The 26,845-nt window shown below is 45.5% G+C and overlaps 1 protein-coding gene across 2 annotated transcripts in view; it reads left to right on the top strand.

Annotated features, from left to right (window-relative positions):
- The window catches only part of CORO2A (coronin 2A), a 58,090-nt gene that overhangs the window by 16,455 nt on the left and 14,790 nt on the right, over positions 1–26,845 (top strand). The window contains exons 2-3 of one of the 2 annotated variants that reach the window (XM_017816488.1): positions 19,471–19,671; positions 24,447–24,563. In XM_017816488.1, the coding sequence (XP_017671977.1) occupies positions 19,471–19,671; positions 24,447–24,563 (318 nt within the window). Of the gene's footprint in view, positions 1–19,388; positions 19,672–24,446; positions 24,564–26,845 lie in introns of those variants that run through there. The other variant, XM_017816487.1, reaches the window with a different exon arrangement.

Raw genomic sequence — 26,845 nt, 5'->3', positions numbered from 1 at the left:
CTTGGGAGGCTGGTCCTGTTTGCAGGACTTCACCGGTAACTCAGTTTTCATGTGGCAGCAACTTAAACTGCTTCCCTGTCGAGGCTCAGGTGTCTGCAGTAGCTGTCTCACTTTGGATTCTCTATTGACTCTGCATCACATCTGGTGGGGAGAAGATCTTGCTGGACTCAGCAAGGCAAACCTTGTTTCCTAAACTAACTACAGTCAGTTACCTAGATTTGGGGACTGACTAGTTGGCACTAGTCTGGGGACTGAGTGCATAAAAAACAAGCCTGGGAACATATCTCTTTCTGTAGCTCCCTTCACTCTGTTAGTAGCTGGCTGTCAAGTGCCATGGTCAAGACCGTGATCTAGTGGTTAGGTTGTCTGTCTGGGGACTCTGAACTCCAAAGGCAACATCTTTGTAGGAAAGAGTTTGCTTCTCAGATCACAGTTGTGGAAGAGACATACTCTGAAGGCAGGCTCCACTCACCTGCATTAGGTGGAACCAAGCCATGAACCAAGAGGTGAAAGACGCCGTATCCGTACTGTTTATTACTCTCGTAACAATAAATCTGTAGCCTCTGAGCTTGTAGTATTGTTTGAGATCACATGTGCAGATGGTATTTAAAGGTCTGGGTTGCTATATAATCATGTCTGTTGACTTTGGATCCAAAGGAATTTATTGCTGGTAATTTCTCCTTGATAGTGTTATAACACAGAAGTGGAATTTGGATGACAAGGTGTGTCCAGGGGTGTGTGACCTACTCTCTTGCAGATATGCCTTGGAGAATGTCCATGGCTGGAGGCTTGGAGGGGAGCCTAACTTAAGCAATGAGCCTCACAAACCATTTGGTGTGGTAGGTTTGAGAGAAGCTAGACCAGAAACAAAATGGTCTGTGCTTATTTGGCATCTGACTCAGGAGGCTGATGTCTGGTGTTGAAGTTCTGAGGGCTTCAATTTTGTCTTGAAGCGGTAGCTCAACACAAACCGTGGTAAAACATCTGTAAAAGACAGGAGACTGTCCCGTAAGTGTGTGTCTTACAAATTGTAGATAACACTGACATTCCTTTGTTTGCCCTCAGGGTTGCCTTTTTGAGGGCGTACTCATATTATGTTTTGAAACTTTGGAGATGGAAGCATGTGGGTGGTTTTTTGAAAAAAGTGCAAACTCAAAAATGTAAACCTGAGACCATCAAATTAGTGAAAAATGTTGCCTGGATGAGGGTTGGAGCCAGCAAGCTGGCCTGTGATATGACTGTGGCAAATGGACACATCGGGGCAAGCGTAATGCCTGGTGTAGAGCAGCAGGGCTGTATGATGTAGCTGTTGTGTGTGTACACCCATCCTCTGACTGTGCTGCTGGGTGCAGGGAAACAACTGGCCAAGGGCAAGTCAGACGTGCTGGACTTGAGAGGAGTCTTGCACTATTTGCAAAAGTAATCGAATTGGCAGGAGTGCACAAATGTTCCAAAGAAAGTGTTCTCTGGGAGCTATTTCCCGTCCTTTTCCTGTGCAGGAAAAGACAATTTCTATTTTGAAATTAAAGAGCTATGGCTGGAATAAAAGGAAGGAGAAACGAAAATGGCATTGATAGTGTTATCTGCTGAGCTGTAAAGTGTGAGCTGTAATTGCTCTCTGGATTTCTGGAACTGTTGCTTCTCGTGTACTGCAAAGCACAGACACCTTTACTTACTTTGTTAGTGCCACTGGGTTTTCCAGGCCTATTTATGTGGGAATACATTTTCAGTTGAAGTTAAAGCCTGTAATTATATGAATATAATCACACCGGTATTGCTGGTCCCCCTTGGTATGCAGAAACTAATTCAAAAGGGGTGCTTCTCACAGGGGAAAAGATGAAGGTGCTCTTCATCCCATCTTGCCTGTAGAGGACCATAGGGCCATTTGTTAGTGTGCAGAGCAAAACCCAGTGTGGACAGCCTGTCCTGCAGAGAGCTGCCAGGCTGCACAGTGCTGCAGGCCTGACTTTCCACAGTAGGAGCAGCAAGACTGTGCAGCCCAAAAAGGTAGGCTGTGGCAAGGGGTGTTCTGGCTCACTGATTTTGCAGACATCCAGCTGATGCTCCAGACATCCAGCCACAGGTGAGACAGGAGGTCTCCTCTTGCTGCAGATAAGATTTTCTGTGAGTGATCTCCTAATGATACAGATATTTGGTGTGCTGGACCTGGAGCTTAGTCCTGTGCATTGGAAAAACCTGCTTCCAAAGCCCCAGGAGAACAAAAGCTTGGAGATCCTGAAGAACTTGTACCCCTGGCAGGCTGTTATGAGCAACCAGCAGTCTTCTGTCCTGCATGCAGTCCAGTCTGGGGACCCCAGTGGGTGTTGGGGTACTGGTTGCTTAGCCAGAAAGTTGACACCTAAGTGGCTTGGTGTACCCTGTGATCAGCTCAGCAGTGCAGTCCTGCCTGGCAGGGATCACAGCTTCTAGCCACATTGGATTCTTGGAGGGATAAATGCAGAGCCCTTCCCAAACCTGGCTAAATTCTTCTGCAGCAGCAAGAAGGGATGAATGGTAATTTGGACTACAGATCTGTGAGGCGTTAGTGTGGGCTGCAGGCCACATGAAGAACTGTCTGAGATTGACTCAGCACAATTAGCAGGTTGTCTTTAAGGACTCTTCAGAGTCCTTCAGAGGATGGAGATTTCTGAGCTCTAGACAGAGGAAAGCTTGAGCTTCTCTGTAAGGGTATATCAGAACAGGTGGAACACACGGGAGAAATAATGAGATGAAAGAGGTAGCAAAAGCATGGCAAACCCAACCATGTCAACACACTGATTTCATGTTACAGAGGGTGGTGAGCCCAGTGGATGTGGGATCCTTTATCTTGGCTTTAGAAAAATGTTCAATGTTGTCCCACACAAGTAAGATAAGGGAGGATGCACTAGATACATCTGTCTATGGTGAGGTACATGTACATTTGATGAGAGAATTATAGAGGAGAACTTATGTGACAGTTAATTATCAGAATGTGAGAATTTATTGAGAAGAGTTTTGCAGGGTTCTTCCTGACATCTGTTGCTTTTTGGTATTTTTATTAGCAATTAGAACAAAAGAATAAACAATAAGCAGGAAACCAGGAGGAGCAGGAAGCCTGCAGAATGACAGGGCTCTGGTTTGAAACTGCCTTGAAGAGCTGAAGTACTGGCATGGGAAAATTAGGATGCAGTTCAGCAGTGAGGGGTTCAGGTCTTCAGATGATGCAGTACCATCAGACTCAGTGCAGTTCTGCAAAAACATGTCCAGAGGCTGCAGTTCATTCCAGGCTGAACATGACTCATTGACATGCAAGAGAGTGATAGCAAGAAAGTGATAAATAGGAACAGGAGAGTATCTGGTAAATTATAAAGGAAGCATCTGTTCATCTGTATTACTGAAATAGATGTATGCCAGTTTTAGGTGCAGCTGCTCTGGTAAAATGCAGATGAGCCAAAGAGCTCAGAAGAAAGGAGAACAAATTCATCAGCTGTTGAGAAAACAAGGCTGACAGGAGGAGAATGAAGTAAAAACTGGAGAAGACTGGAAAACTGGGTATAAACTTTTGTCTGGGAGCTGGCTAAATAGACTAAGAAGCAAGGGACACTGACTGCACAAAAGGAGATTTAATTTTGACAGCAGGGACAAGCTGCGTAATTGTAAAGGCAGCTGAGAGCTGGGATAAGTTTAGCAGGAATATGATGGTCTCTCCGTTACCCGAGAATTTTAGAAGAAACATCCTTAGGGAAGAATATAGAGAAATGAATGAGAAGAACAGCAAAAAAGATGGACTCCCAAGACCTGTGGTGATCTGCTTCTGTTCCACGAATTTATGCTTTCTGGGAGACATGTAGGCATGTAAATTGGGTAGTGAGAGTCTATTTTGAACTTAAGCTGGCAATACTCAAATGTAGGTATTTCCCATTTTTCACAAACCACTTACCAATTGAGGATCTTCTTGCTAAGCTCATTCTGCCTTATCACTGTGGTGGGGAGCCATCATAGTACTGGAATCTGAGTGCGCAATGTGGCAGTGATTTTGGGTTTTGTCAGTGCAGTTTGGCTTGTGAGGCCTGGTAAGAGTTTACAAAAGCTGTGCTGACCCTCCATCTTTCTCACTTTTATCTGTGTATCTACTATGTTCCACTTTTTACTACTGTGATGTTATACTTTTCCAAGCCTCCTCTGAAAACCTTCTAACCTGTCTGTTCCTCAGCTAGTTTTGAATGAGGGAGTTCACACTGTGGCCCAGCTATTTTTGTTGCTTTAAGTCACCTGGTTGAGTTGCTGCTTGTTTTCCTTCCCCTGAACGTGGCCTGTCCGATGAATCCCCGGAAGGCAGTGTTGTGTAATGGAAACATCTCCCATCTTCTTCACACTGACTGTACACACAAAGTTCTGGTCTACTTTCACTGTATCTGCTCAGAATGCTCTCCCTAGAGATCACTGTGTGGATTTCACAGGGTCAGAGCGTGGCAGAGGGTGAAGGCACCTCTGGAGATCACTTAGTCCAACTGCTCAAAGCAGGTTCAAGGCCTTGTCTGGTTGGGTTTTGAGTATCTCTAAGGATAGAGACTCCACACCCTTTCTCAGTGACCTGTACCTGACAGAGGCACAATCTTTGATCGCTCTCACAGCCAAAAAGTTCCTTCTTACAGTTAACGGGCTGATCAAGCTCAGGCTGACGGGCCTGTGGTTCCCTAGATCCTCTCTCTTGCCCTTTTTGAAGATATGGGTGACATTTGCATTCTTACAGTCCTCAGGGACATTGGCCCATTGCCATAAGCTTTCAAAGAAAACCAAGAATGACCTTGCAACAACACAGGTCATCTTCCTCAGCTCCTGTGGGTCCATTGTCAGGCCTTTGTGCATGTCCACAGTCTGTTTAAATGTTCCTTGACCTGGTCCTCCTCCACCAGCTGTAAGTCTTCCTTGTTTTGGGCTTTCTACATCTCTCAGGGACCAAGGGTGCCTGAAAGCTGATCTTAGCTGTAAAGACTGAGGTGAAGAAGGCATTCCATGGCTCAATCTTTCCAGTGTCCTTTCTCACCAACTCTGCAATTCTTGCTGGTTCTTCTATTGCTTCTTTGCAAGAAAACTTTCTCGTTTGTGCTTGCTACTTCTTCTTGAGAAAAAACGGAGCTGCAGTTAATATTTAGGCTTTTTGCCTTCTCTGAGAAAAATTAAAGATTTACATTTCCTTTAAGAAAGGAGCTGAAATGCTGGAGGTCTGTTGTGACACCTGCATCTTCCTGGTGCACCAGCAAGCAGCCTCCTAGGTACCAGAAGACAGGAAGGTGGCCTGGGCACTACCACTACCAGATGTTGGTGGTTGTGGGGACAGATAACCTGTTAAATGCTCATCTCCAAGATCAGTTCTTAGCAATATTTCCTCCATAGGGACAGCAGTGTATTTCATACAGCCTTACCCAAAAGCTTTCACAACCCAAGGCAAGGAATGCTTAAAACGAGAAGGAACAGCATGACCCTTTCAACACAAAGCTTGGATGGCTGTATTGAGGGTATGGCTTTGATTCATTGATGTACATTCTCTTGGGAAGATCTTGTTATAAATGAGGTGTCACCGCACAGGACAGGGACAGGAGAGAGGAGCATTAGCCTTTATGATAGAGACCTTCCTCTTGGGGAAGCAAGAGCTGCTAATAGGATGGGATGAGGGTAGTCCCAGACCAGTGGAGCAAAAGGACATATTGGCAAAACCTCCACCTACTCCTCCAACAGTCTGGCAGCATGGTAATTCCCTTGGTGTTTTGAGAGATCCCCTCTAGTTTCCTTGCAGGCTGAAAACCAGGGGCTGCCTCTCCATCTGCCTAGTGGTGCATAAGACTCATTATTTATGAATATATATAATTAGTGACTCTGTCTTTAAGAGACTCGCAAGCCCTACCCTGCTGGCTTCCCTCTGGTTGCTGGTGAGTCCTCTCTGGAAGCAAAAGGCAGGTGTCTCTTAAAGTACTCCCTGCTCTGCTGGTTCTCCAGGCCATGCCTGGAGAGCGTGGGCAGAAGTCTTTGGGGGTAGGTCAATCTAATGAGGGTGGTACAGGGTAGAAGGGGAGGGAGGGACTCTCCCTCCTGGAAGTTTGCAAGGCACAGCTGGAGAAAGCTGCAGCTGTACTGATACATCATTTAGTATGGCCGTTCTCTGAGCCAGAGAATTGTTCACTAAACTTTGTGATAAAACTGTCCCTTACTGCTGCTTCAGATAAAAGGGAAAAGAGGAGGGTGGGAACAGGATGAGGTCTGGTGACATCACCTGGGAATAATATTTGTGTGGGGTAGAGCAAATGATGAGTGGACTGTGCTCCAGTGGGCTGACTGCTCATGCCTGAGCCTGGTCCCTATTAGCATGAGAGTCTGTCTTGTCTTCCAAACCCCTTTTGGAATGAGTGTGTGCTACTTGCAGAAAACGGTGTCTTACTACAATAATTTAGCAAGAGGGACGTGTTTGCCCGCTCTGCCATTTCTAATGAAGCCCTTCTCATTGCCTTGAAAGCTGGTGGCAAACGAGGACATATGGGATGGGATATTGAAACCCAGCACTGGGTTTGCGCTAAAAAGTGGCACCTACAGACTAGCATGACAAGTAGACACTTTTCTTGCTGCTGGCTTGCTTTGTGATCATTGCGCTCCTATTAGGGTTGCAGCCAACAGCCTTTTCTCTGCATAAGGCAAGAAGAAAGGGTGAGAAATGCATTTGGAGCGGTGTGAGGTTGAAAGTTTTAAAGCTGTCTGGAAGCAAGAAGTTCCTGTGCACACTATTTTTTCAATGACTGTCTCTTTGAATGCTCTTGCTTAACCTCAGGGGCAGGTTTGCAGTACCAGGTCTCAGGGAGAGAGATCTTTGCCCTGTAGAAGAAGCATTAGTGGCATTATTCAGAGTAAATAGAGTTATGTGATGTATTTGTGTTTGCCAAATTTGTGTGTCCCGGTCTAGCTGTGTGGTTCTGGGACTTAGCTGGCTTGGTTGATTAGTCAACTGCTAAAAGCAGCCGTTTCCCAGTGAAGGTGCTTGTATGTGAGTCTTACTGGTGTGTCACGTCCAGGTGATAGATGTCACCTGCAAGGGGTGTAAGAAACATTCACCTTGTTGGCCTGGTGTATGTACTGCATTGCTTCCCAGCTGTGCCTTGGTGCTAGCTAGGTAAGAGCAGAAAGTTTTGGAGCAGCCTGCTTAGCAGATGTTCTGCTGCAGAGCTTCATTGGGAAGCAAGATGCAGCAAGAATCACACCTCTCTGATCAGAAGAGGGGCCAACAGTCTCCTTAAAGCGGAGACACTGAAACCAAGTCCCTGAGCCTGAGTGAAGAATGCACAAGCCTGGTTTGGGAGCAGGCAGCAGATGCATTTCTGCTTCAACATAAATCTATTGTGGGCACAGGTGAGTGAGGAGAGGGGAAGTACTTTTTTATGGAGCTCTCTTGTACAGCCTGCTCCGTATGGAGCCATGTCATGAAATTTACAGTGCACGTAGCTGGTTCTTGGGCAGAAAACCAGCAGTATTTCATGATACATTAGCTGCCTTATTTAAAATAGTGTCTTTAACTGTTTCCTTTGTGCAAGTCCTGGGGTATTTGGAATGGGAATGTATCCTCTGTTTCCAGTACACAGTTTGGTGTTCAGTGTAAGGCAATAATGAAGCTGACTTCATGTATGTCAGCTTCTGGATCTAAGCATTATCTAATTGCCATTAGCAGAGACAAGATAGCTGAAAGAGCTTTTTGGGTCTCTTAGAATGTATCTTCTTACTTTTTGGCATCAAGTTACATTATTCGCTTTTGGATGGGGAGGGATGAATTTTGAGAGAATAAGTGGTGTGAAAGAAAAGTGGAGGAGAGGAGGGAGATTTTAGCAGGGCAGGAGAAGAATAAGATGAATGAAACTGATTTTAAGACAGTAGGAGATAAGGGACCAGAGGAAATAATGGATCTAGGCAGATTTCGGGAAGGACACTGATTCTTACTTTGGTTTGATTTTATTACTTGGAGCTGAGTTCATGTAAAGGTTTTATTTCATGGGCTGCTGATAGAGGGCTGAGAAGAGGCTGAGTGTCTTCTGAGGAGCTTTCTAGTTGCACATCCTGTGCCACTTATCATCTGCTTTTTTACATGGGGTTTATAGTTTGAATCTCTTGTGGCACTCTCCTTGGATACTTGCAAACAGTGTTCTCAAGAGACTTGCAAGGCTGCTGTATGGGTTTTTTGGCTATAGAAACATCACTTAAAATGATATGGTTGAAAGGGAAAGGGCATTACCTGTGCAATACAAGTTTAGCATTCCAAAAGAAAGTAAAAAGGGAAATGGAAAGCTTTAATGGCATTTCAGATTGAAATGTTCATTGTAACTTTCAAAATCCCCCTTTGCCTTCCTTTCTTTTGTCTTTTTTGACTCTGCATGCAATAGAAGGAATGAGGGGTAAGTGTATTTTTTCTCTGTTGGTCCTTCTGCTTTTCAAATTATCGCTAACTTTCAAGAGATTGAAACCTCAGAGAAGTCCTTCAGAACTGTAAATTCTCTTGATTCCCTGGCAGTAAGGACACAGGAGGAAAAGAGTCCCAACTTGTCAGGATCACCTGAACAGCTGAAGTGCTTTTCAGGGTCTCAGGTGAGAGGTAGAGGCAGAGTTTTGAAACCTGCCTATGAACAATAGAAAACAGTACTTAAATGTGTTTTTGCAGGCTATCATGTTACGTGCTTTCCCCAGGAGTGCACTGGCACTAGGTCTTCAGGTGTATGGCAGGATTTCAGCCTGTGCCTCCTGATGCCAGGACAGCTTTTTTGCAGGAATGTAACACAGGCCTTGTGGAGAACAGGTCTTAAAGAGAAGGGAGGCTTCATGCACAAAACTAGGGGAGCGTGAAGCAAACATAACCATTATTAATTCATTGTCACGTGTTTCTACCCTGCTTGGAGGTATGCAGCAGAAGAAAACAGAGAACAATTGTTTGGCAAGGGAGATGTACATCCACTCAATGGATGCACGAAATGCACCATTGTGCACTATGAACTGGAAGGCTCTCAGCCCCGGCATGGGGTGTTCTGAGCAGTGTGGGCATCCTGTTGTGTGTTTGGATGGGGAAGGATGCAGGTTTGTCTCTTCAGGAGATGCTGTGCCAGATCCTGCTCTCCAGAAGAACTTTGTCTGTCCTTCTATCACTGCAATAGTCCTGATATCAGGACCAGAGACAGGCAGTGTGTCACCCCCTTGCTTACCTGAAAGCAGACAGAGCTGGAGAGCTTTCTGTTAGAACTTACAAACTTACTTGGCCTTCTGCATTGGCTTAATTGAGTGATACTTCCAAACCTTTATGTGCCCTGCTTCCATGACAAGACTGTAATACAGTCTTATGAGAGACCCTTCATCTAATGTGATGTTTTACACGCAGTGATCTTGTGCTTTCACGGGATTAGTTTGAATGAAGCTTGTCAAAAAGTCTTTGAATAAAGGTGATCTTACAGCTGGTGGAGTAGGATGCCTGTTTCTGTCACTGGAGTCAGCTGCGAGCCTCCTCTCTCTACAGCCTTGAATGAGTGAAATGTTGTTAAGTGTTGCCATGGGGGACAGAAAGGGTCAAGAACTTGTGCCTCGATGGATGCATGTTGGGTGGGTGCATGCTGGGTGCTGCCAGGCCCCTGGATGCACTGTGCAAGAGGTGGAGCTGGAGAGAGAGGTGTAATTCATCTCTGGAGCCTGGTCCCGCAGGAGATGGGTGTTGGGATGGGGCAGGGGCAGCCTGGGCACAGGGAACCAACGAGCTGTCTCTGCAAACAGGGAGGTGATTTCAAACCTTCTTAGCTTGAAAGACTTTCTGGTGCCAGAGACCTCAGACACCTTCCTGAGGGAGCTCCAGGTGGCCTAGCCAAGAGGAGAAATTTCTTGTGCCCACTGAGCTTGTTCAGCTCCTTTGAGTTCTCCAGATGGTGTTTTGTGTCACTGTGAATGCTTTTGTGCACCCATTTCCTTCCTTTACCATTATTCATGTGATTTCTGCTTTTGAAGGTGCCACCCCTTTTGCTCACCATTACTTTCAGGCCTGCATCTGGATGGGGTGGTCTTCTCCCTCTACACGTGCTGTTTGCAGTCCCATAGAGATGCTGAGTTTAACTTCAGGAAATTAGGGCCTACTTGTTTTAACAATGCAGTCAAGAAGGTTTAAGCTGAAATTCTGCATTAAACAAATGAACTGAAATTAAACTTTTGGCTTTCATCTACCATTATACCACTCCTAATAGTAACCCTGAACAGTGACACCTTTGAAAGGATCTATTCTGGCCAGTTAATGGTGGGAATGATGGCCATTGCTAAACAGCTTGACTTGCAGCGCAGCTCTTGGTACCTCCTGCAAGGAGGACCTGGGAAACTACAGGCCTGTCAGCCTGACTTCAGTGCCTGGCAAGGTTATGGAGCAGATCATCCTCAGTGCAATCACATAGCACCTACAGGATGGACAAGGGATCAGACCCAGCCAGCACAGGTTTAGGAAGGGCAGGTCCTGTCTGACCAACCTGATCTCCGTTTATGATCAGGTGACCCGCCTGGTGGATGAGGGGAAGGCTTTGGATGTGTCTATCTGGACTTCAGCAAAGCCTTAGACACCGTCTCCCACAGCACACTCCTGGAAAAGCTGGCAGCCCAAGGCTTGGACAGGGGCACTCTGTGCTGGGTTAGGAACTGGCTGGAGGGCCGGGCCCAGAAAGTGGTGGGGAACGGGGCTGCATCCAGTTGGGATCCGGTCACTAGTGGTGTCCCCCAGGGATCAGTGTTGGGCCCAGTTCTGTTTAATATTTTTATTGATGATCTGGACAAGGGAATTGAGTCCACCATCAGAAAATTTGCAGATGACATCAAGTTGGGGGAGAGTGTCAGTCTGCTGGAGGGTAGGAAGGCTCTGCAGAGGGACCTGGACAAGCTGGATAAATGGGCCGAATCCAGTGGTATGATGTTTAACAAGACCAAATGCCGGGTCCTGCACTTTGGCCACAACAACCCCCTGCAGTGCTACTGGCTGGGGACAGATTGGCTGGAGAGCAGCCAGGCAGGAAGGGACCTGGGAGTCTGGATTGATGGGAAGCTGAACATGAGCCAGCAGTGTGCCCAGGTGGCCAAGAAGGCCAATGGCATCCTGGCCTGGATCAGGAACAGTGTGGCCAACAGGTCCAGGGAAGTGATTCTTGCCCTGTACTCAGTGCTGGTGAGATCACCGCTGGAGTGCTGTGTCCAGTTCTGGGCCCCTCAGTTCAGGAAGGACATTGAGGGGCTGGAGCAGGTCCAGAGAAGAGCAACAAGGCTGGTGAAGGGACTTGAGTACAAGTCCTATGAGGAAAGGCTGAGGGAGCTGGGGTTGTTTAACCTGGAGAAGAGGAGGCTCAGGGGAGACCTCATCACTCTCTACAACTCCCTGACAGGAGGTTGTAGCCAGGTGGGGGTTGGTCTCTTCTCCCCGGCAACTATCAGTAAGACAAGAGGGCATGGCCTTAAGTTGTGCCTGGGGAGGTTTAGGTTAGATATTAGGAAAAAATTTTTTACAGAAGGAGTAATCAGACATTGAGGGCTGGCCAGGAAGGTGGTGGTCCCTGAAGGTTTTTAAGATGAGACTGGATGTGGCACTTAGTGCCGTGATCTGATAACCACGGTGGGGTTGGATGATCTTGGAGATCTTTTCCAATCCGTTGATTCTATGATTCTCTGATTCTATATGAAACAGATTGTTCTGAAGTAGCTATACATGATCCAGCTGCTTTGCCTTTGGATGTTAAGAATTGTCATTCTGACAGTAAGTACTGCAACTGAAAATTGATTAAAATGGAGATACTGGGTGCCTTTCTAAATGGGCTAGTACAGCCAGGATGAGTGGGTGAATAGCCCTGCCACACTCCGGACATAGCAGACTTACTGCACATGAAATTACAATTATTATGTGATTACTCTTTGAGCTCTATGAGTCTGTCTTCTATCCAAATCAGAGCCAGCTGTAGCTCTGTTGTCATTGCTAGGCTTATATCAAATCTGTCTGGGAAATGCCACTGATAGAGATTCATGCTATTCTCTCTTCCACTCCTGTGGCTGATAGAAAGTTTTACTGCTGCTAATTGAGAACTTCTTTGATGGAGTTAAAACACATGTCATTTGACTCTTTTGTCTCCACTAGACTTTGAAAGCAGATGATTTATATCCTCCTTGTACCAACTTTTTCTTTGTTTGAAGCCTACTGTCATGGCTTCCTTCCTTCATCTCCACACCAATGTTTTTGGTATTTCTTAGCAGGTCACACACCTTTGATCACTGGTCCGTACAACTCTACACTGAATTCTCCTCTAACTATCTGGCACCTTCCTCCAGAGCAGTCCCCAGACTTGACGTTTTTTGTCTGGTATTCATGTTGCTACTGATGGGAAAGTACAGCATCATCCTCTCTGCACACGTGTTCTGTATCATTTCAGTCCTGGAAATACAGACAACTCACACCACAATTTAGTATTTCAGCATGAAGGCAGTTTGCCTCACTCCTTGCCTGTATTTTCAGAACAGAGAATATGCCTAGAAGGAAAGAAAATACACGCAGAACATCCAGGTTGGAAAGTTATGAAATTGTTCAGCCTTTCCCCTTGCATAAAGTCACTGGAAAATTGTCTCCAACACTAAGCCCATTGTTGAATCAGGTAGATGGATCTTGTCTCCAAAAGAGTCAGGCATGCTGAGCCCTTGGTTTCATTTGGCATATGGGAGCCATATGCATATGGTGGCTGATTATCCTGCACTGTGCAGGGAATCAGAAAATGAGTGACCTTCCTGGCAGTCAGCAGCAAGAATGCATGAAGGTCCTGGCTCCCAAGTCTTCTGTTGTCATTATAGCTGAAGATGTGCATGTCTGTTCACAGGGGAATGAGGCAAGGTCTGCGTCATAGCTACTTCTCCTTTGCTGGAGTGACACCGTCACGCTGCCTGGCTGTGGTTCCCTGATGAGCTGACTGGGGACCTCATCGCTGCCAAACACACTCCAGTTCCCTCTCGTTCCAGATGTGATGTGACCCCCCTACATTTGTGCTCTGTTTAACTCACATCAGATACTTTCTATGATCTGATTCTGCTCAAGAGCCTTACGTTGGTTTTTGGTTGGGTTTTGAGATTGGTTGTTGTTAGGGTTGTTTGTTTGTGTTTGTTTGTTTGTGTTTTCTTAATTCTAATGCTCCCCCTGAGCTAAATTTTGGCTCTGAGCAAGACAAAGCATGGATGGGACTGAAGGTGCCAGACCACAAATAGTGCAAGAGTGTGTGCTGGAGGGATCAGCTCCTAGCAGTGGTGTGGAGCTGCACCCAAGAACTAGTATTTGTAGGAAATAAGGTTCCATCAATCTTCTGTCAGGCCTTCCCCAGGATATAAGGAAAATAACTTCCTGGTCTGCTCCTGGCACTGCCAGGGATATAAAAAATACTAAGGATTTCAAAGATGGTAGAAGGCAGAATAAAGTACTGCCAAAGTTTTGAGTTTTTGGACTATTAGGTCTGACCTTGCTGCTGTGACTCTTTTACAGAGTACTGTGCACCAGTGTAGAAGGTGCTCTCAGTTCAGTCTAGATTAGGCTACCATATGTCTGGGTTTCCTCAAATATATTTCATTTTTTCCATGTGCTTATTTTGTCCATGACCAAGATAAAATTAATCCAGAATTCACAAATGTCATGCATGGTGCAGGCAAATCCATAATCCTAGGGTAAGTGGGATGCGATAGGACAAACGGGAACATGCTGGCCTGTGGTGAAGCACATGTTCAGTCAGTTGGACTTGCATATGCCTGTTTGTTTCTGTCTGACATTTCCTAGAGAGTAGTAAATATGCCACAGCATGGCTCTCCCAATACTGCTCCTGAGTGCTGCAGACTTCCCTAGACTTCACAACCCTTATAGGAGCTCACTCCTTTGGCAAGAGCTGAGACCTTTGCACTCGTGTTTCGCAGATGAGTCACGAAAAGCTAACTCTTCATAAACGGCCTCATAAAAGAGTGAGAGGTAAAGCAGAGCAAAGTCCCTTCAGTGCTACTGCTTCATATTTCCGAAGGCAAGTAGTGGAACTGGCTTCTCCATCTTTAACTGCCTGCTCTTTAGAGGTCATACAAGCGTTTCAACATTCATGTCTGGTAAGCATGAAAGAGCTGAGTAGGCTGTGCTTGAGTATATCAAAGTACCCCACTGGTTTTCCAGGCACCTTTTCAGATGCCAGAAAGATTTCCACCTTTTTTGAGCGCTGGGCTGAGAATTGCTACAGCTTTGCTTTTCTGTCTTAAAATTTCAGATCCAACTGCTGAGCCAAGGACAATATGATTGTCTTAAAAACAAAAAAAACAAAAAAAACAAAAAAAAAAAAAGAAAAAAGAGAAATGAAGTGTGGCAAATGAATACAAGTGGAGACAGACTTTGTCCAGGCAGAACTAACTTGTGATTTTATTACCTCATATATGTACAGATTCTGAGTCCGAGCTATCAAGCCAGGCCAGATGTTTCTTATCCTTCTGCCTCCAGCTCTAGGGAGGATTTTGCAGCTAGCAAAATGTGGCCCATGGAGTCAGCTCTGATGATGCTGTGGCCCCCCACTGCCCCCTTCCCCCAGCAGTGAGAGACCCTGTTTCTGAACATTGGGCTGATAGGTAAGGACAGGGCATGGAAAGGGTGAGATGAACATGGAAATGTGTCAGTGTGGCATGGCTTTGATGAGCTCATTTGATGTGAAATTAGCTGAAGTGGAGTGTGGGGGTAATCTGGGAGCCTGAAGGCCCTTGTGGAGGAGGCGAGGGCTGCTCTGCTGCAGGACTCACTCAGGATGGGAGACACTTCAAGGTGGCCTTAGCTCCAAGAGTGAACGGTGGGAAATGCTGCAGGTGGCCTGCTCACTGCCAGGAAACTGGTTTGTATCTGTGAGGAAGCTCATTGAGTCACTGACGATTTCAGGAGTGGAGAATAAAAGAACTGTGACCAGTTATCGCTGCCTGGTACAGAAATGCAGCAGATAACATTATGTTGTTCTTCCGAAACAGGCACTCAGACCTACTCAGGCACAGCCCTGTAGAGAAGCTCAGTCCAGCTTTTCCCACCTTCTCTGTCTGGGCTGCTGCTTGGCTCTTCCTGTGTCTCACTGCAGCTGTGTTTGGAAATGGCATCCTTCACTTTTGCATTGCACGGCACTTCAGGCCACACTGAAGCTTCTTCTGGGAGCAGGAGATATATCAGAAACCGGTATCTCCTTGCTCTCATAACTTGAGGAGACCACAGAGCATTCAGAGCTGCCTTCTCTGACACCTGTGTAAGGAGACAATCTGCTTTTTTTCCAGCTGCACCAGCACAGGTTCTCTGAGCACTGAATGGGAGATGCTGTCAAAACCATTCTCCCCCCTCTTGCCTGGCCATAAGCATTTCTTGCCCAGCTCTGCAAAAAGCTATTTGTGGTGCTCTCTGCTCTCCTTGTTGAGAGGAAGGAGCAGAGATGCTTCTCTTCTGTCTGGTCAGTTCTCCTCCTCCATGTTCATCCCTGGAGTGTGGACAATGGCACTCAATCAGATTGTTTCTCCCAGGTACACATATGGCATCTCATCTACCACCATGAAGAGCAGAGGATAGTTGAGATTGCTGCATTACCAGATAAGGAATGAATAAACCAACCTCTTCCTTAGAGGAAGGTAGAGGGCAGAGGAGGAAAAGAAGTGAGTGGAAAACCTGCTTTAACAAAAAACGAGGAAGAGACTTGTAGCTGTAGACTTGAGGCCCCCTCTGTCCTACTCTGCAAGCACAGGAGCTGAGCAAAGAGGCTGGGCCAGGACTGCTGATGGAAGAGGGCTGCCAGTGGCCTGTGACTGGTTACTACATTGTCCTGACAGCAGTGGAAGAGGAGATTTGGGCAAGCTAAATGAAGGCAGACTGCACTGGGGCCCTGCTTGGGGGATAAATGTTTCTGTAGTCCTTTTAGTACCTATACATTCGCCCATGCATTTTGTACAGGACCTGTATTTTTACATTTGATGTGTTGAAGCTCTGATGGAGAACTTCTAGGTATGGTGACCTCTTTCCTTTGCAAGGATATTCTTGTAGACACCACAACTTGCCCTGTCTAATAGTTGAGATCTGTGAGAGCCCTGGCCACACTGTTTTTATTAAGAGCTGGCTGGAAATTTGTCTCTTGCTAAGGAACCAATCTTGTCTGCTGCATGGTGGGCAGTGCACACAGGGGCTTATTTTACCTAGTGAAGATGTGAGGTTTTTCAGTTGTAAATGGTAAGGTTTCAGTATGGTTTGGTGGCACAGTGCCCTTGATTTTCTCCAGTTCAGCTTCTTGTTCAGAGCGGGACTATTATGAATAGTCATAATAGTCTGATCAAGGAGGATGTGGCTTTGTCTAACCAAGTCATGAAAGGAGTTTCAGGGAGGGAGACTTATGACCATTTTAGCAACCTCTAATGTAGGACACTCCTCCACACTCCTTCCAAACAAGATTTTCCTATGTCTGTATGCCTACTTTATTTGGGATCAGCATCTCCCACTGTACCAGAAGCTGATGCTGCACCTGCTCAGGCTCTTTTTCACCATATTTTTTGTAAGACCATATTATTTTCACCATATTTATCCTCTTTTATTAAGGAGCTCTTTGTTGTGTCTGCAATAGCATCAAGAAGGACATTGTTCTACTCTGATTGTTTTTTCCAGTTTTATGATATTCCCACTCATATCTTGCCCTCCTGTCCAAATTGTATTGTAGGTGCTTGAAGTTCTGTCCTGTGGTAGCTGAACTTGAATTCTGCAGGCTGAGATAGGAGAGAGCTGTCTTTCCGAAGCACTGTCCAAACTTGGCCATTTAACTCCTTTTGTTTCCTTTATTCCTTATTCACCATTAACCTTTTACTGGTAGTCTGCTTGGGATGTCAGTATCTTGCTGTGTGTTCCTGCTCTCAGTAGGAATGGTATTGCAGTAATTGCTCCTGTGTGCTTGGTTACTTCTTTCTGCAGAAGAGCCTTGAACCTTCAGACCACACACTCTCTCCCAACTCAAGAGCAGTTTAGCTAGAAGTTCCTTACAGCCAGGCAATTAATTTCCTTTAATAAATGTAATGTTCTTGCTGTAAGAACTTACTGCTGCATCCAGACAATACAGTGATTTTTTTTCCCCCTGGTGTGAGTAAGCCTAACTTCTAAAGCTGTAAGGAGTGTGAACTGTGAGAACACTTCACGTCTGGGGATGTTTGGGGAGCTAGCCAGTTGCATATAATCTCAGCTTGCTTTCTAGCTGTGAACATCTCTTCTTCCAAGATTAGCTTTCAGGATTGCTGCTTTCTTTTTCAAATAACTTCCATTTCTATGTTTTGGTTTGGGATAGGTACCTCTCACTGTATCAAAGATCCTTTGCACCTAATGTTTTCTGCAGAAGAAATTTAATCAGCTAAGAATATGGACAAATGCAGAGTTAACATAGGTAGAACATGCCAAGGCAAAAGAGAGCAATAAATATGACTGTGAAAGCAACTGGTGATCTGCCAGGACTGATTTTTTTACAGGCATATGTTTTGTCCAAGGTGGGGTTGGTTCTGAGCTGTGTCAGTGGCTTGGGAGGAGGCAGGAAATAGGAAAGAACTTGTGTCCTAATACTGTTCACAACCCAAATCTTCCAGTGTGACACACTATGTATGCTTCGTGTATCTTTGTATTGAGAGGTGCTTGTAGAGCTCAAGAAATACATTTTCTTAGCCTTTATTAGTCATCCCAGGAGGATGCAATACCATGCCAGCAACAAAGACATTTTAGTTTAGAATTGCTTGTTAGGTGATGATGCACTTGACTCCCTGCCCTTGAGTGCATTTGTGCTTCCCTGCAACCACTTGCCCATATGAGTGAGTGGTCTAAGCCTTGCTGTAACTCAAAAGCTGCTTGTTTGTGTTCTCTTGTCAAACTGGAGTATCACTGATCCAGCATCACTGATAATACCATTCAGCAAATGTACATTAAAGAGATGTACATAGGGCAAAACCATGCCCTCTCCCAGTCTTTGCCCATACTCCCAGCTGATTTTGTGGGGCACTCTTTCACCCATAACTTTCTTGCCTGATCTGCACTTCTTTTTCTTTGAGCAATAGAATCTTACTCACCTTCGCCATGTGCCTTTTACTGGGTAAATCTTGTGGAAAGAGTAGGATTTAATAGTCTTAACTGCCTTTTCTGACCAACACTGGTAATTTTCTATTTGAAATTAGCAGGTTGAGGGACATGATTCTCCCCATCTGCTCTACTGTCATGAGACCCCACCTGGAATACTCTGTACAGTTCTGGTGTCCCCAACATAAGAAGGACATGAAACTGTTGGAGCACGTCCAGAGGAGGGCCACAAACTTCATAAGGGGACTAGAGCACCTCCCCTATGAAGACAGGTTGAGAAAGCTGGGGCTGTTCAGGTTGGAGAAGATGTTGCATGGAGCTCTCATAACAGCCTTCCAGTAAATGAAGGAGGCCTACAAGAAAGCTACTGGAGAGGGACTCTGTCAGGAACTGTAGTGATAGGACAAGGAGTAATGGGTTCAAACTGAAAGAGGGGGAGCTTAGTTTAGATTTTAGGAAGAAATTCTTTACTAAGAGGGTGGTGAGACACTGGAACAGGCTATCCAGGGAAGTTGTGGATGCCCCAACCCTGGCAGTGTTCAAATCCAGGTTGGATAAGTTCTTGAGCAACCTGGTCTAGTGGGAGGTGTCCCTGCACATGGCGGGGGGAATGGAACTAGGTGATAATTGAGGTTCCTTCCAACCCATGATTCTGTGATTGGATGAAATCAGTTCCATTAATTTCTTTAAGCTTCACTGCTCTCTGTGGTAAGGGGTTCTTGTGTTTAGCATGCTTCATGTGTCTCATCTAAACACCATTTAAAATGCTGTTTGTCAGAGGGCTGTAGCACAGTTATAAACCAGACATACAGAACATAATTGTCAGTAGGGAAAACATCAACAGATGACTATTTCTATTTTTTCTGATTGTGTGAGCAAAATTTAGGCTGATTTTTGGTTCTAAAGCACCTGAGGGCTAAACAAAGACTTGTTCGCTCACCATCTTTCAGGCTTTTCTCATGCAAGATTTTGTATCTTTCATGCTTTCTGAGCTCTGTGCTGCCAGGATTCATCTCCTCTTAAACTTGCTGTCATCTGGACCTGCCCCAGTGATAGGGACTGCTGGGCATGCACAGCCCAGCTGGCTGGTGATGGTGAGAGCTGTCATTTCTTCCCTGTGCCCTCCTCTCTCCATCAGAGATGTGCAACAGTGTGCAGAGACAGGGTATGCCAAAGGGATGAAGACCAGAAGAGAAAGCTCTGTCTGCCACTTGCTGGCTGAAGGTTGGTGTGAGCAGCCCAAAAGGTGGAGAGTGAGTCTGTGGTGGGGAGAGGGGAGTAGGGGTCTGTGAGCCTTGCCAGGCTGGCCAGTCCTCATGTCACAGGGCATTGTGTTTCTACCCTTGCAGATGTCGTGGCATCCACGGTACCGCAGCTCTAAGTTCCGCAACGTGTATGGCAAAGCTGCCAGCAAGGAGAAGTGCTACGACTGCGTGCCCATCACCCACAGCGTCCACGACAACCACTTCTGCGCCGTGAACCCCAACTTCATTGCCGTGGTCACTGAGTGCGTGGGCGGTGGTGCCTTCCTCGTCATTCCCATCAAGCAGGTGAGCTCTGCCAGGGCGAGCTGGCTTTCAAGAGCACATCAAGAAGCTGGAGGAGGGACAGGCTTTCTAGGGATCTAGATCGCAGAGGATATTCAGTTAATGCTGCTGCCAGAATTGCAAAGTGACGGAAGAGGCACCAGTTGCCCTGGCAGGTGATTCCTGGGATGTGTCTACTTACATGTGTTTCATTGCTGCTTGCAGATTTTTGACACCTTGCTGCATTTCATAACTCATTTGCCTTTCTTGTATAATCAGCAGGAACTATGCTGTTTAGATGTTTGTGTCCTGGGAGAAACAGCACATTAAAAAGTTTTTAGTGGATGCAGAGAGCAAAACCAGAAAGGTGCTTTAGTGGCATGGCTTCGGCTGTGACCAAAGGAGAATATGCTATGTTTTGTTTTACCTTCTTTGTAAAAGAATGGAGACACAGTTGTCAGGCAATGAAGCTCTTCCCTTTCAGAAACAAATCCCAGCTTTGTGAGTTTTTATGACTTAGGATCTGCTGAGAGGGAGAAGTTGGCCATCTGATGTTTATTGCTTCAGAATAATTAAGCATGCACTAATGTGGATTAGTTTCAATATGGGATTATGATCTCTCTGGAATCAGGACAGAACAGATGAAAGGCAAAAGTTCAGCCTTTAATTAAAAGTTAATTGATGGTGTTATTGCAATGCCACTTTTTCAATATATATTTGCTAAGGATGAAAGTGAACTGGCTATGCTTGAAGAACCTAGCACAGTTCCTGGCCCTTCTGGACTTTGTTTATTCATTCCTTCAATGCTGGTGCTGTTCAGAGATGTCCTAGAATTAACCACTACCCTGTTTTTCTTGACTGAGTCACTTCTGCCCCCTTGACCGTGGTCTATTGAGTCTGAGGAACTTGTCTTTATCACAGAAATGCATCTATAAGCAGACAGCTGTTGACTGTGGGATGTGGGGTGGGACCAAGCCCTCAAAGTGTTGGCAAAGGTGCTTGCACTGCTTACTATTAATTCTTCTGTCTTCTCACCTCTTCTCAGCTTGGCTAGTCTTTAGTAGTAATTCTTCCTTTCTTGCACCTGCTCAAATACTACACCCAGGTCTGAAATATTGCATGCAGGAATCAAAGCCGTGGTAGAACTAAAAGATACAGAAAAGGATAATTAAAGTATGTCAGTGAAAATGTGAATGTGCTTTCATGTGCGGAAAGACTTTGTAGGTTAGGCCTCAATTAGTCTGGGAAGAAAGGCAAATGAGGGAGGTGTATAAAACTGTGAAGAGGCTGGGGAAGTTTAGGGAGTGATTCTTGTTGATTTGTTTGGTGAAGGGGATTCTGGAGACCAGGGAACAAACCGTTAGCAGCAAACATAAATGCTGCTGCAGTTCAGATGTGGAGCTCAGTGTTGTGGATGCTGATGTGCCTGGAAGAATTAAGGTGTTCAAAACAGAGTAATGGAGACGAGTCAGTCCCTTGAGGGTTGACCTTTGGTGATGAGTCAGGGAAATGATGTGCTTCACGCAGTCATATTCCAAAACCTGTTCCTGACCCATGTTGGGGAGGAAAGCATCCTCAGCCACTCACAGAAAGGGGCTCTCTGAGTTGGGACTTGTGATACCAGTTACTTTTTTTGTATGATACACTTCCAAACTGGTGCCATTTGGTGCAAAGCAGCAGCTTTTAACTTGCGCTCCTCGTGGGGTTCTTTTTGTGAGTGCCACTTCCTGTGACGTGACCCATGCAGACAGCACCCTGGCCATTTGGCTTGGGCCCTTGGCTGCCAGGGCACCAAAGCCAGCCCGTTCTGGAGACACATGTCTGGGACAGTATTTACTGTGACTGCAGTTACTTTTGACTGGATTCACAGGAAGTAGGCACATCCCAAGCACGCCATAGTGGGGAGGAAAACCCCAAGAGCCAGGACATCACACATTTAGTCAAAGCAGGAAATGGTAGCCAGGACAAGGAAGGCTGCACTTTCTGGGGAGGTTGAACAACCTGTTTAGGGAGCTGCTCTTATCCCTGCAAGGTTTTTTTTATTTCATTTTGCATGTGCTGCTACTGGAGGGGCTGCCTGCCTAAGGATGTGCTTGAATGAAGGCTCGGCTTTGCTCTGTTTAACTCTGCCTTCTTGCTTGTTTGTTGTGCTGCTCTCCTGCTGAGTCATGGATTCCAAGCTCTCTCATCTCTCCTTCAATAAATACCACTTCTTGCCTTCTGCACCGTTCTTCCTTTCTGAGAGCTTGGAGGTGAGGTAGGGTTGGGAACAGCGGAGGTTACGTAGAGAATGAGTTCTCTGCTGGAGATACCCTCCTTTCAGGAGGCCTTTGCATTCCATGGGAAGAGAAATTAACTGCATATTTGCCACCACTTTGAAAATGGCCTGTTGCAGGATGTGTCAAGTATGTCCTGGTGAATATGTTCCATTGAAGCCAGTGGGGTGGAATGGCAACACATCTCCCCAGGGAGGGAAGCGGCTGTGGCCGCAGGTGCCCAGAACAAACTGAATGACTGTAAATCTTGTAAGTCCGAGGAGGCACAAACTCAGTGACTGTATCTGGGATGTGAGATGCTTTCCCACAGTGTGGCCTGGGTGTAGATTGGTGTCTGACACAAACGAGCTGGGGAGATGCATGCAGAATATGCCGAAGCAGGATCTTGACTCAGAGGGGAATTTTGTGGCCTTCCTTTGAAAGATGAAGGTCTGCTTTTTTACTTCTCAGTAGCTTAATGGTTGCACATTTTCCCAACACTGTTACCCCACTCCATATGACTCCCTCAAAATTCTGTTAGGTTTTTTAGACTTCCCTCAGGGTAGGCCTTCATTCTGTTTAAGAACATCTGCACCCTGGCCTGGACAAGAAGATACCATGCAGGCACAGTGACCTTCAAACCCAGGACTGGATGTGCTGTGATGAAGAGGAGGATGAGGAAGAGGGGGTCCCAGAGCCCCCTGCCTCGATTTCCAGAGGGGCTTGCCGGGGGGAGGTGCTAGGAGATAGATAAATCTGAGATTGGATGGGTTAACATCTTAAATTGTAGAACCCCGTGGACACGGGAGATGTGTCATTATGTACTCCTGTGGGCCTCAGGCCTGAAATTAAAGGACCTACCCTTTATCTTATCTTATACACTAAGCTGGCTCGGAGTCCCATTTTTCTGTGGTCTCTTAAGGCAACCAAACTTGGTTGAGGCTGCATCTGTCTCTTCCTTTGCAGCATAAAGAAGTAAGAAAGCCTTGCAGGATGTCAGGCAGAATGGGCTTAGGGCAGCCTGGGAGTCTCCCTAACAGAGTGGGGAGCAGACAGGGAGCCAGCTTTGGGAGGGGTCAGAGTTCTCTTAAAGATCAAGGGATCCCTGTGGATCTGGCTGTCCAGCCCTATTAGTTGTCAGCTTGAAACCAAGCTCTGAAGCCTACAAAAGGGCACTGTGGGTGGGGGAACACTGCTTATTAAAGGCCTTTTATCTCTCTTCTGCCTTCCCAAATCTCTCTGCACTGTCGCTGTTCTAAAAGAGAATTGTTTTAGACTGTAGTCTAAAAAAGCAGTCTTTTACATTTCAAAGCCCTCTGGATGTTCGGTTTAAAGCAGGTTAGTCCCAGTTTATGCAACAAAGTTTCCAGTGAAGCCAGAATAGTTACACATCATGTCCTGTTCTGCATTCAAAATTGCCCCCCCCCCCCCAAATTTTCAAAAGCTGGGAAAATTACATCTTATCCACAGCCTGGTTAGGGCCAGCAGTGATTCCCCTCTGCTGTGCACTCCCAAGGCCCACTTCTGGAGAGATGCAGAGAATACATCAACAGAATTGTCTGCCTTCTAGGAGACCACACATTTGCAATCATTTTGGTTTATGATTCTTCCAGGTGGGAAGCAGTAAGCAGGTGAGCATCACCAGCTTGCCATCATGTCTCTCTGCTTAGATGACTGACTTTTGCTTGTGAACAGATGCCTGAGATGCAAGGTGGGTCATGGAGCTCCCCACACTTCTTGTGCTCCTGACAGGGAGAAACAAGCGGTGCTTGAATGTTAATAAAATCCCTGCACCCCTCCTAACATATAAGTATTCAAACTTGACTTTCTAGCAGAGACCGTTCCTGCAGTGTGGGTTTATCTAGCACAACACAGCCCCCATGTGGCACAAGGCCCTCAATACTCCTTAGGGCACTTTGCAGGATTTTTACCAGCGCAGATCCACCTAAAAATGGTGGGGTTTTTTTTTTTTTTTTTTCCGAGAGTCCAAAATTCTGATTTGTTCTGGTGAATGACTGGATTTGAACACCAGCAGAGAGAAATAGATAGCTTGTTGAAAGAAAAAGCTCCATTTGAAATTTCTGTCACAAGTATGAGGCTAAAAATAAAACCTAAAAAATTTTTTCCTGCTCATAAGAAATGTCTTCTGAAGGAGATTCTGATGTTGTTTGTCTCCCCCTCACAAGATCTTTAGAAAAATGTCGAAGGTTCAACTCATTCATAGATGTTTCTCCTCCAAGGTTTTATTTTGGTATCTGAACCTAATAGTGCTTTCTAATGTGCGTGTATGCATGCATAGAGATTTCTTGACAGCAGCATGTACTTAGGAAGGCCTGAGCACTCTTTCCTTTCTTTATTGTGGTATCATCAAGACTTGACTAGCAGGGACAGAAAAAACCATTCTCAACAGACAGAGAGCACCCAGGGTATTTGGAGCATAACAAGCAGAAACAAGTTTCTTGCTGGAACTGCCTTGGATCTTCCTTGAAAATGTCTGGTAATTCCATGGCTCACCTTAGGTTTGATTATATTTTTTTCTTCCAGACAGGCAAGCTTGACCCACATTATCCCAAAGTATGTGGGCACAAAGGAAATGTTCTGGACATCAAATGGAACCCATTCAATGATTTTGTAATAGCTTCATGTTCAGAAGATAGCACAGTAAGTTTACCACCTTCTGCTCTGCATTACTACCTGGCTATTGTGCTTCTTGGGGGAAGAAGTTAAAAAGAAACCAAAAGGTCCATGGATGAGATGTGAAAGCATATATATAGTTATTTAAGAAATCAGGTAAGAGTAAGATTCCTTTTTTCTCTTGAGTTCAGAGCTGTGTGATCCCTTCCAGATGATACACCAAATCAATGTAATAAGGAAGATCTTTTGTGGGAGCTTGTTTTTATGTGTTTGCATAAGAAAAACAGAATATGAATTTAAAATGGAATGACTATTCAAGTTTCATTGCAATGAAACTCTGTCTTTACTTTGGAATAAAAGCTGTTCCATAATCTGGAACACCTATTTGAGATTAATGCCCTGCAGAACAAATTTGAGTTTATTCCTGCACTCAGTTATTCTGTAAAATCATGCTTTTGCTGAAGTTAGTATGATTAAGATGCAGTCATACATAGGAATAGAAATATTCAATTTGTGTTTGTAAGGGGCAGTTTAGCCCATATCTACCCACTGAAAGGTCGCTTTCAAGAGGTCTTGTCAGAAGTGTGATGTTGACTTCTGTGATAGTGAGGACACCTGCCTAACTACTGTGTGTTTTCCCAGAGATCCCGTATGTGTTTTCTCCCACTGGGTATGTTCACACTTTGTCACACAGAATCAGGGAGATTTCTCCTACCATTTCCTCAAGCCCTGGCTTGGTTTACATCCTCTACCATCTTAGTTCTCACAAAAAGTCACTCTTGAATCTAGGCTTTTTGTATTGTCTTTTCTGTTTTGTGACTTGCCTTTGCTTGTTTGGATACTTTGGTGTTTTTTTAAAGGCTTCTTTCAGTTTCTGGACTAATAGCAAAGATTTTATTTTGTCTTACAGCCTGTATGCCAGCTCTTCCTGCTGTCTCAGGCAGCATGGCACATCATGGCTTACTTATGGAAGCAAAGCACCACCTTGGCCTCTCTTTTGAGCCTCATATGAGGAATGAACACAAGCTTTAAAACATCCTGCTGCAGTTACAGAATCACAGAACCATTTGTGTTGAAAGGGAGGTTGGCTGGTCTCTACCCCCACCTCCTGCACAGGTCTGTGAAGCTGAGTCTTGAAAATCTCCACGGATGGAGATTTCACCACCTCTCTAGGCAACTGCTCCCATGGGGAATCTTTTTCCTTATATGCAGTGTAGTTAATGACTGTTGTATCCTGTCCTCCTACCCTGCACTTCAGGACAGGGCCAGGCTCTATTTTCTCAGTAGTCTTGTTGAGTATTGAAGGCTTGTATTAGTTTGCCCTGAAGCTGCCTCTTCTCTGGGCTGAATAAGCCCATCTCCCTCAGCTTCTCCTCACAGAGCAAGTGCTGCAGACTCCTGAGCATCCTGGTGGCCTCCACTGGACTCACAACTTTATCAGCATCCTTCTTGCACTGGGAGGTGCAAAACTGGATGCAATATCCCAACCATTCTTTAATAATTGCTGAGTGAAGGGGAAAATCACTTCCCTTGATCTTGTGGCTATATTTCTGTTGTTCCAGACCAGGATGTTGCCAGCTTTCATCCCTGATGTGGCATACCGCTGAGTTATACTTATTCTATCGCCCACTGGGACCCAGGGTCTGTGCAGAAGACTGCTCTGTGACAGCTTTCCTTTCCAGTTTCCTACTGAAACTTAACACTGGATCATTCTTCAGACTAAAGAATGAAAACACTGAGCTTGTCACTGGTCTCAGCACCAGAAGTTTTTCTAAGAAGTCTGTTTGTTTGTGACTGTACTCTGCTTTTTGTTATTATTCTCCCATCATCAGGAACCAGGAAGTGGTATCTTAGGAGTCCCCTGCACAGTGACACAGTGTAAAGATACCTCTTCCCTCCCTGCTAAGTAGCGAGGACGTCAGGCTGTGTTTCTTAGTGTGACTGTCTTTCCTGTTACCTGGTAACTCGACCTGTGGAAGTCACTTAGTCCAGGCCCAGCTCAAAGAAGGCCAGTTAAATTGGGATACTCCAAGCCTTGTTCAGATGAGTTGAGAAGATTTCTAAGGCTACAGATCCCATATCTTCACTAGGCCCTTCTTCCAGCTGTTGAGTACCCTTCAGGGAAAAGTAAGATGCATCTGATCTCCACTGATTGCCATATTGCCATATGGACATTAGAGCCAAAGCCTTCCTTGCAATCTGTTGTTAAAGGCCTGGTGCTCTCTTCCATCTCTGAACATTAGCATTAGCCACTGTTCTGGCTTATGTGCAAGGATGCATCTAATTGCTTACTGGGCTGGGTATGCCTC

This window comes from Lepidothrix coronata, unplaced genomic scaffold, assembly GCF_001604755.1.
Source record: "Lepidothrix coronata isolate B3197 unplaced genomic scaffold, Lepidothrix_coronata-1.0 Scaffold55, whole genome shotgun sequence".
NCBI classification, from domain to species: Eukaryota; Metazoa; Chordata; class Aves; order Passeriformes; family Pipridae; genus Lepidothrix; species Lepidothrix coronata.
The sequence above is the reverse complement of the archived record's forward strand: the minus strand, read 5'-3'. Positions and strand labels throughout refer to the sequence as shown.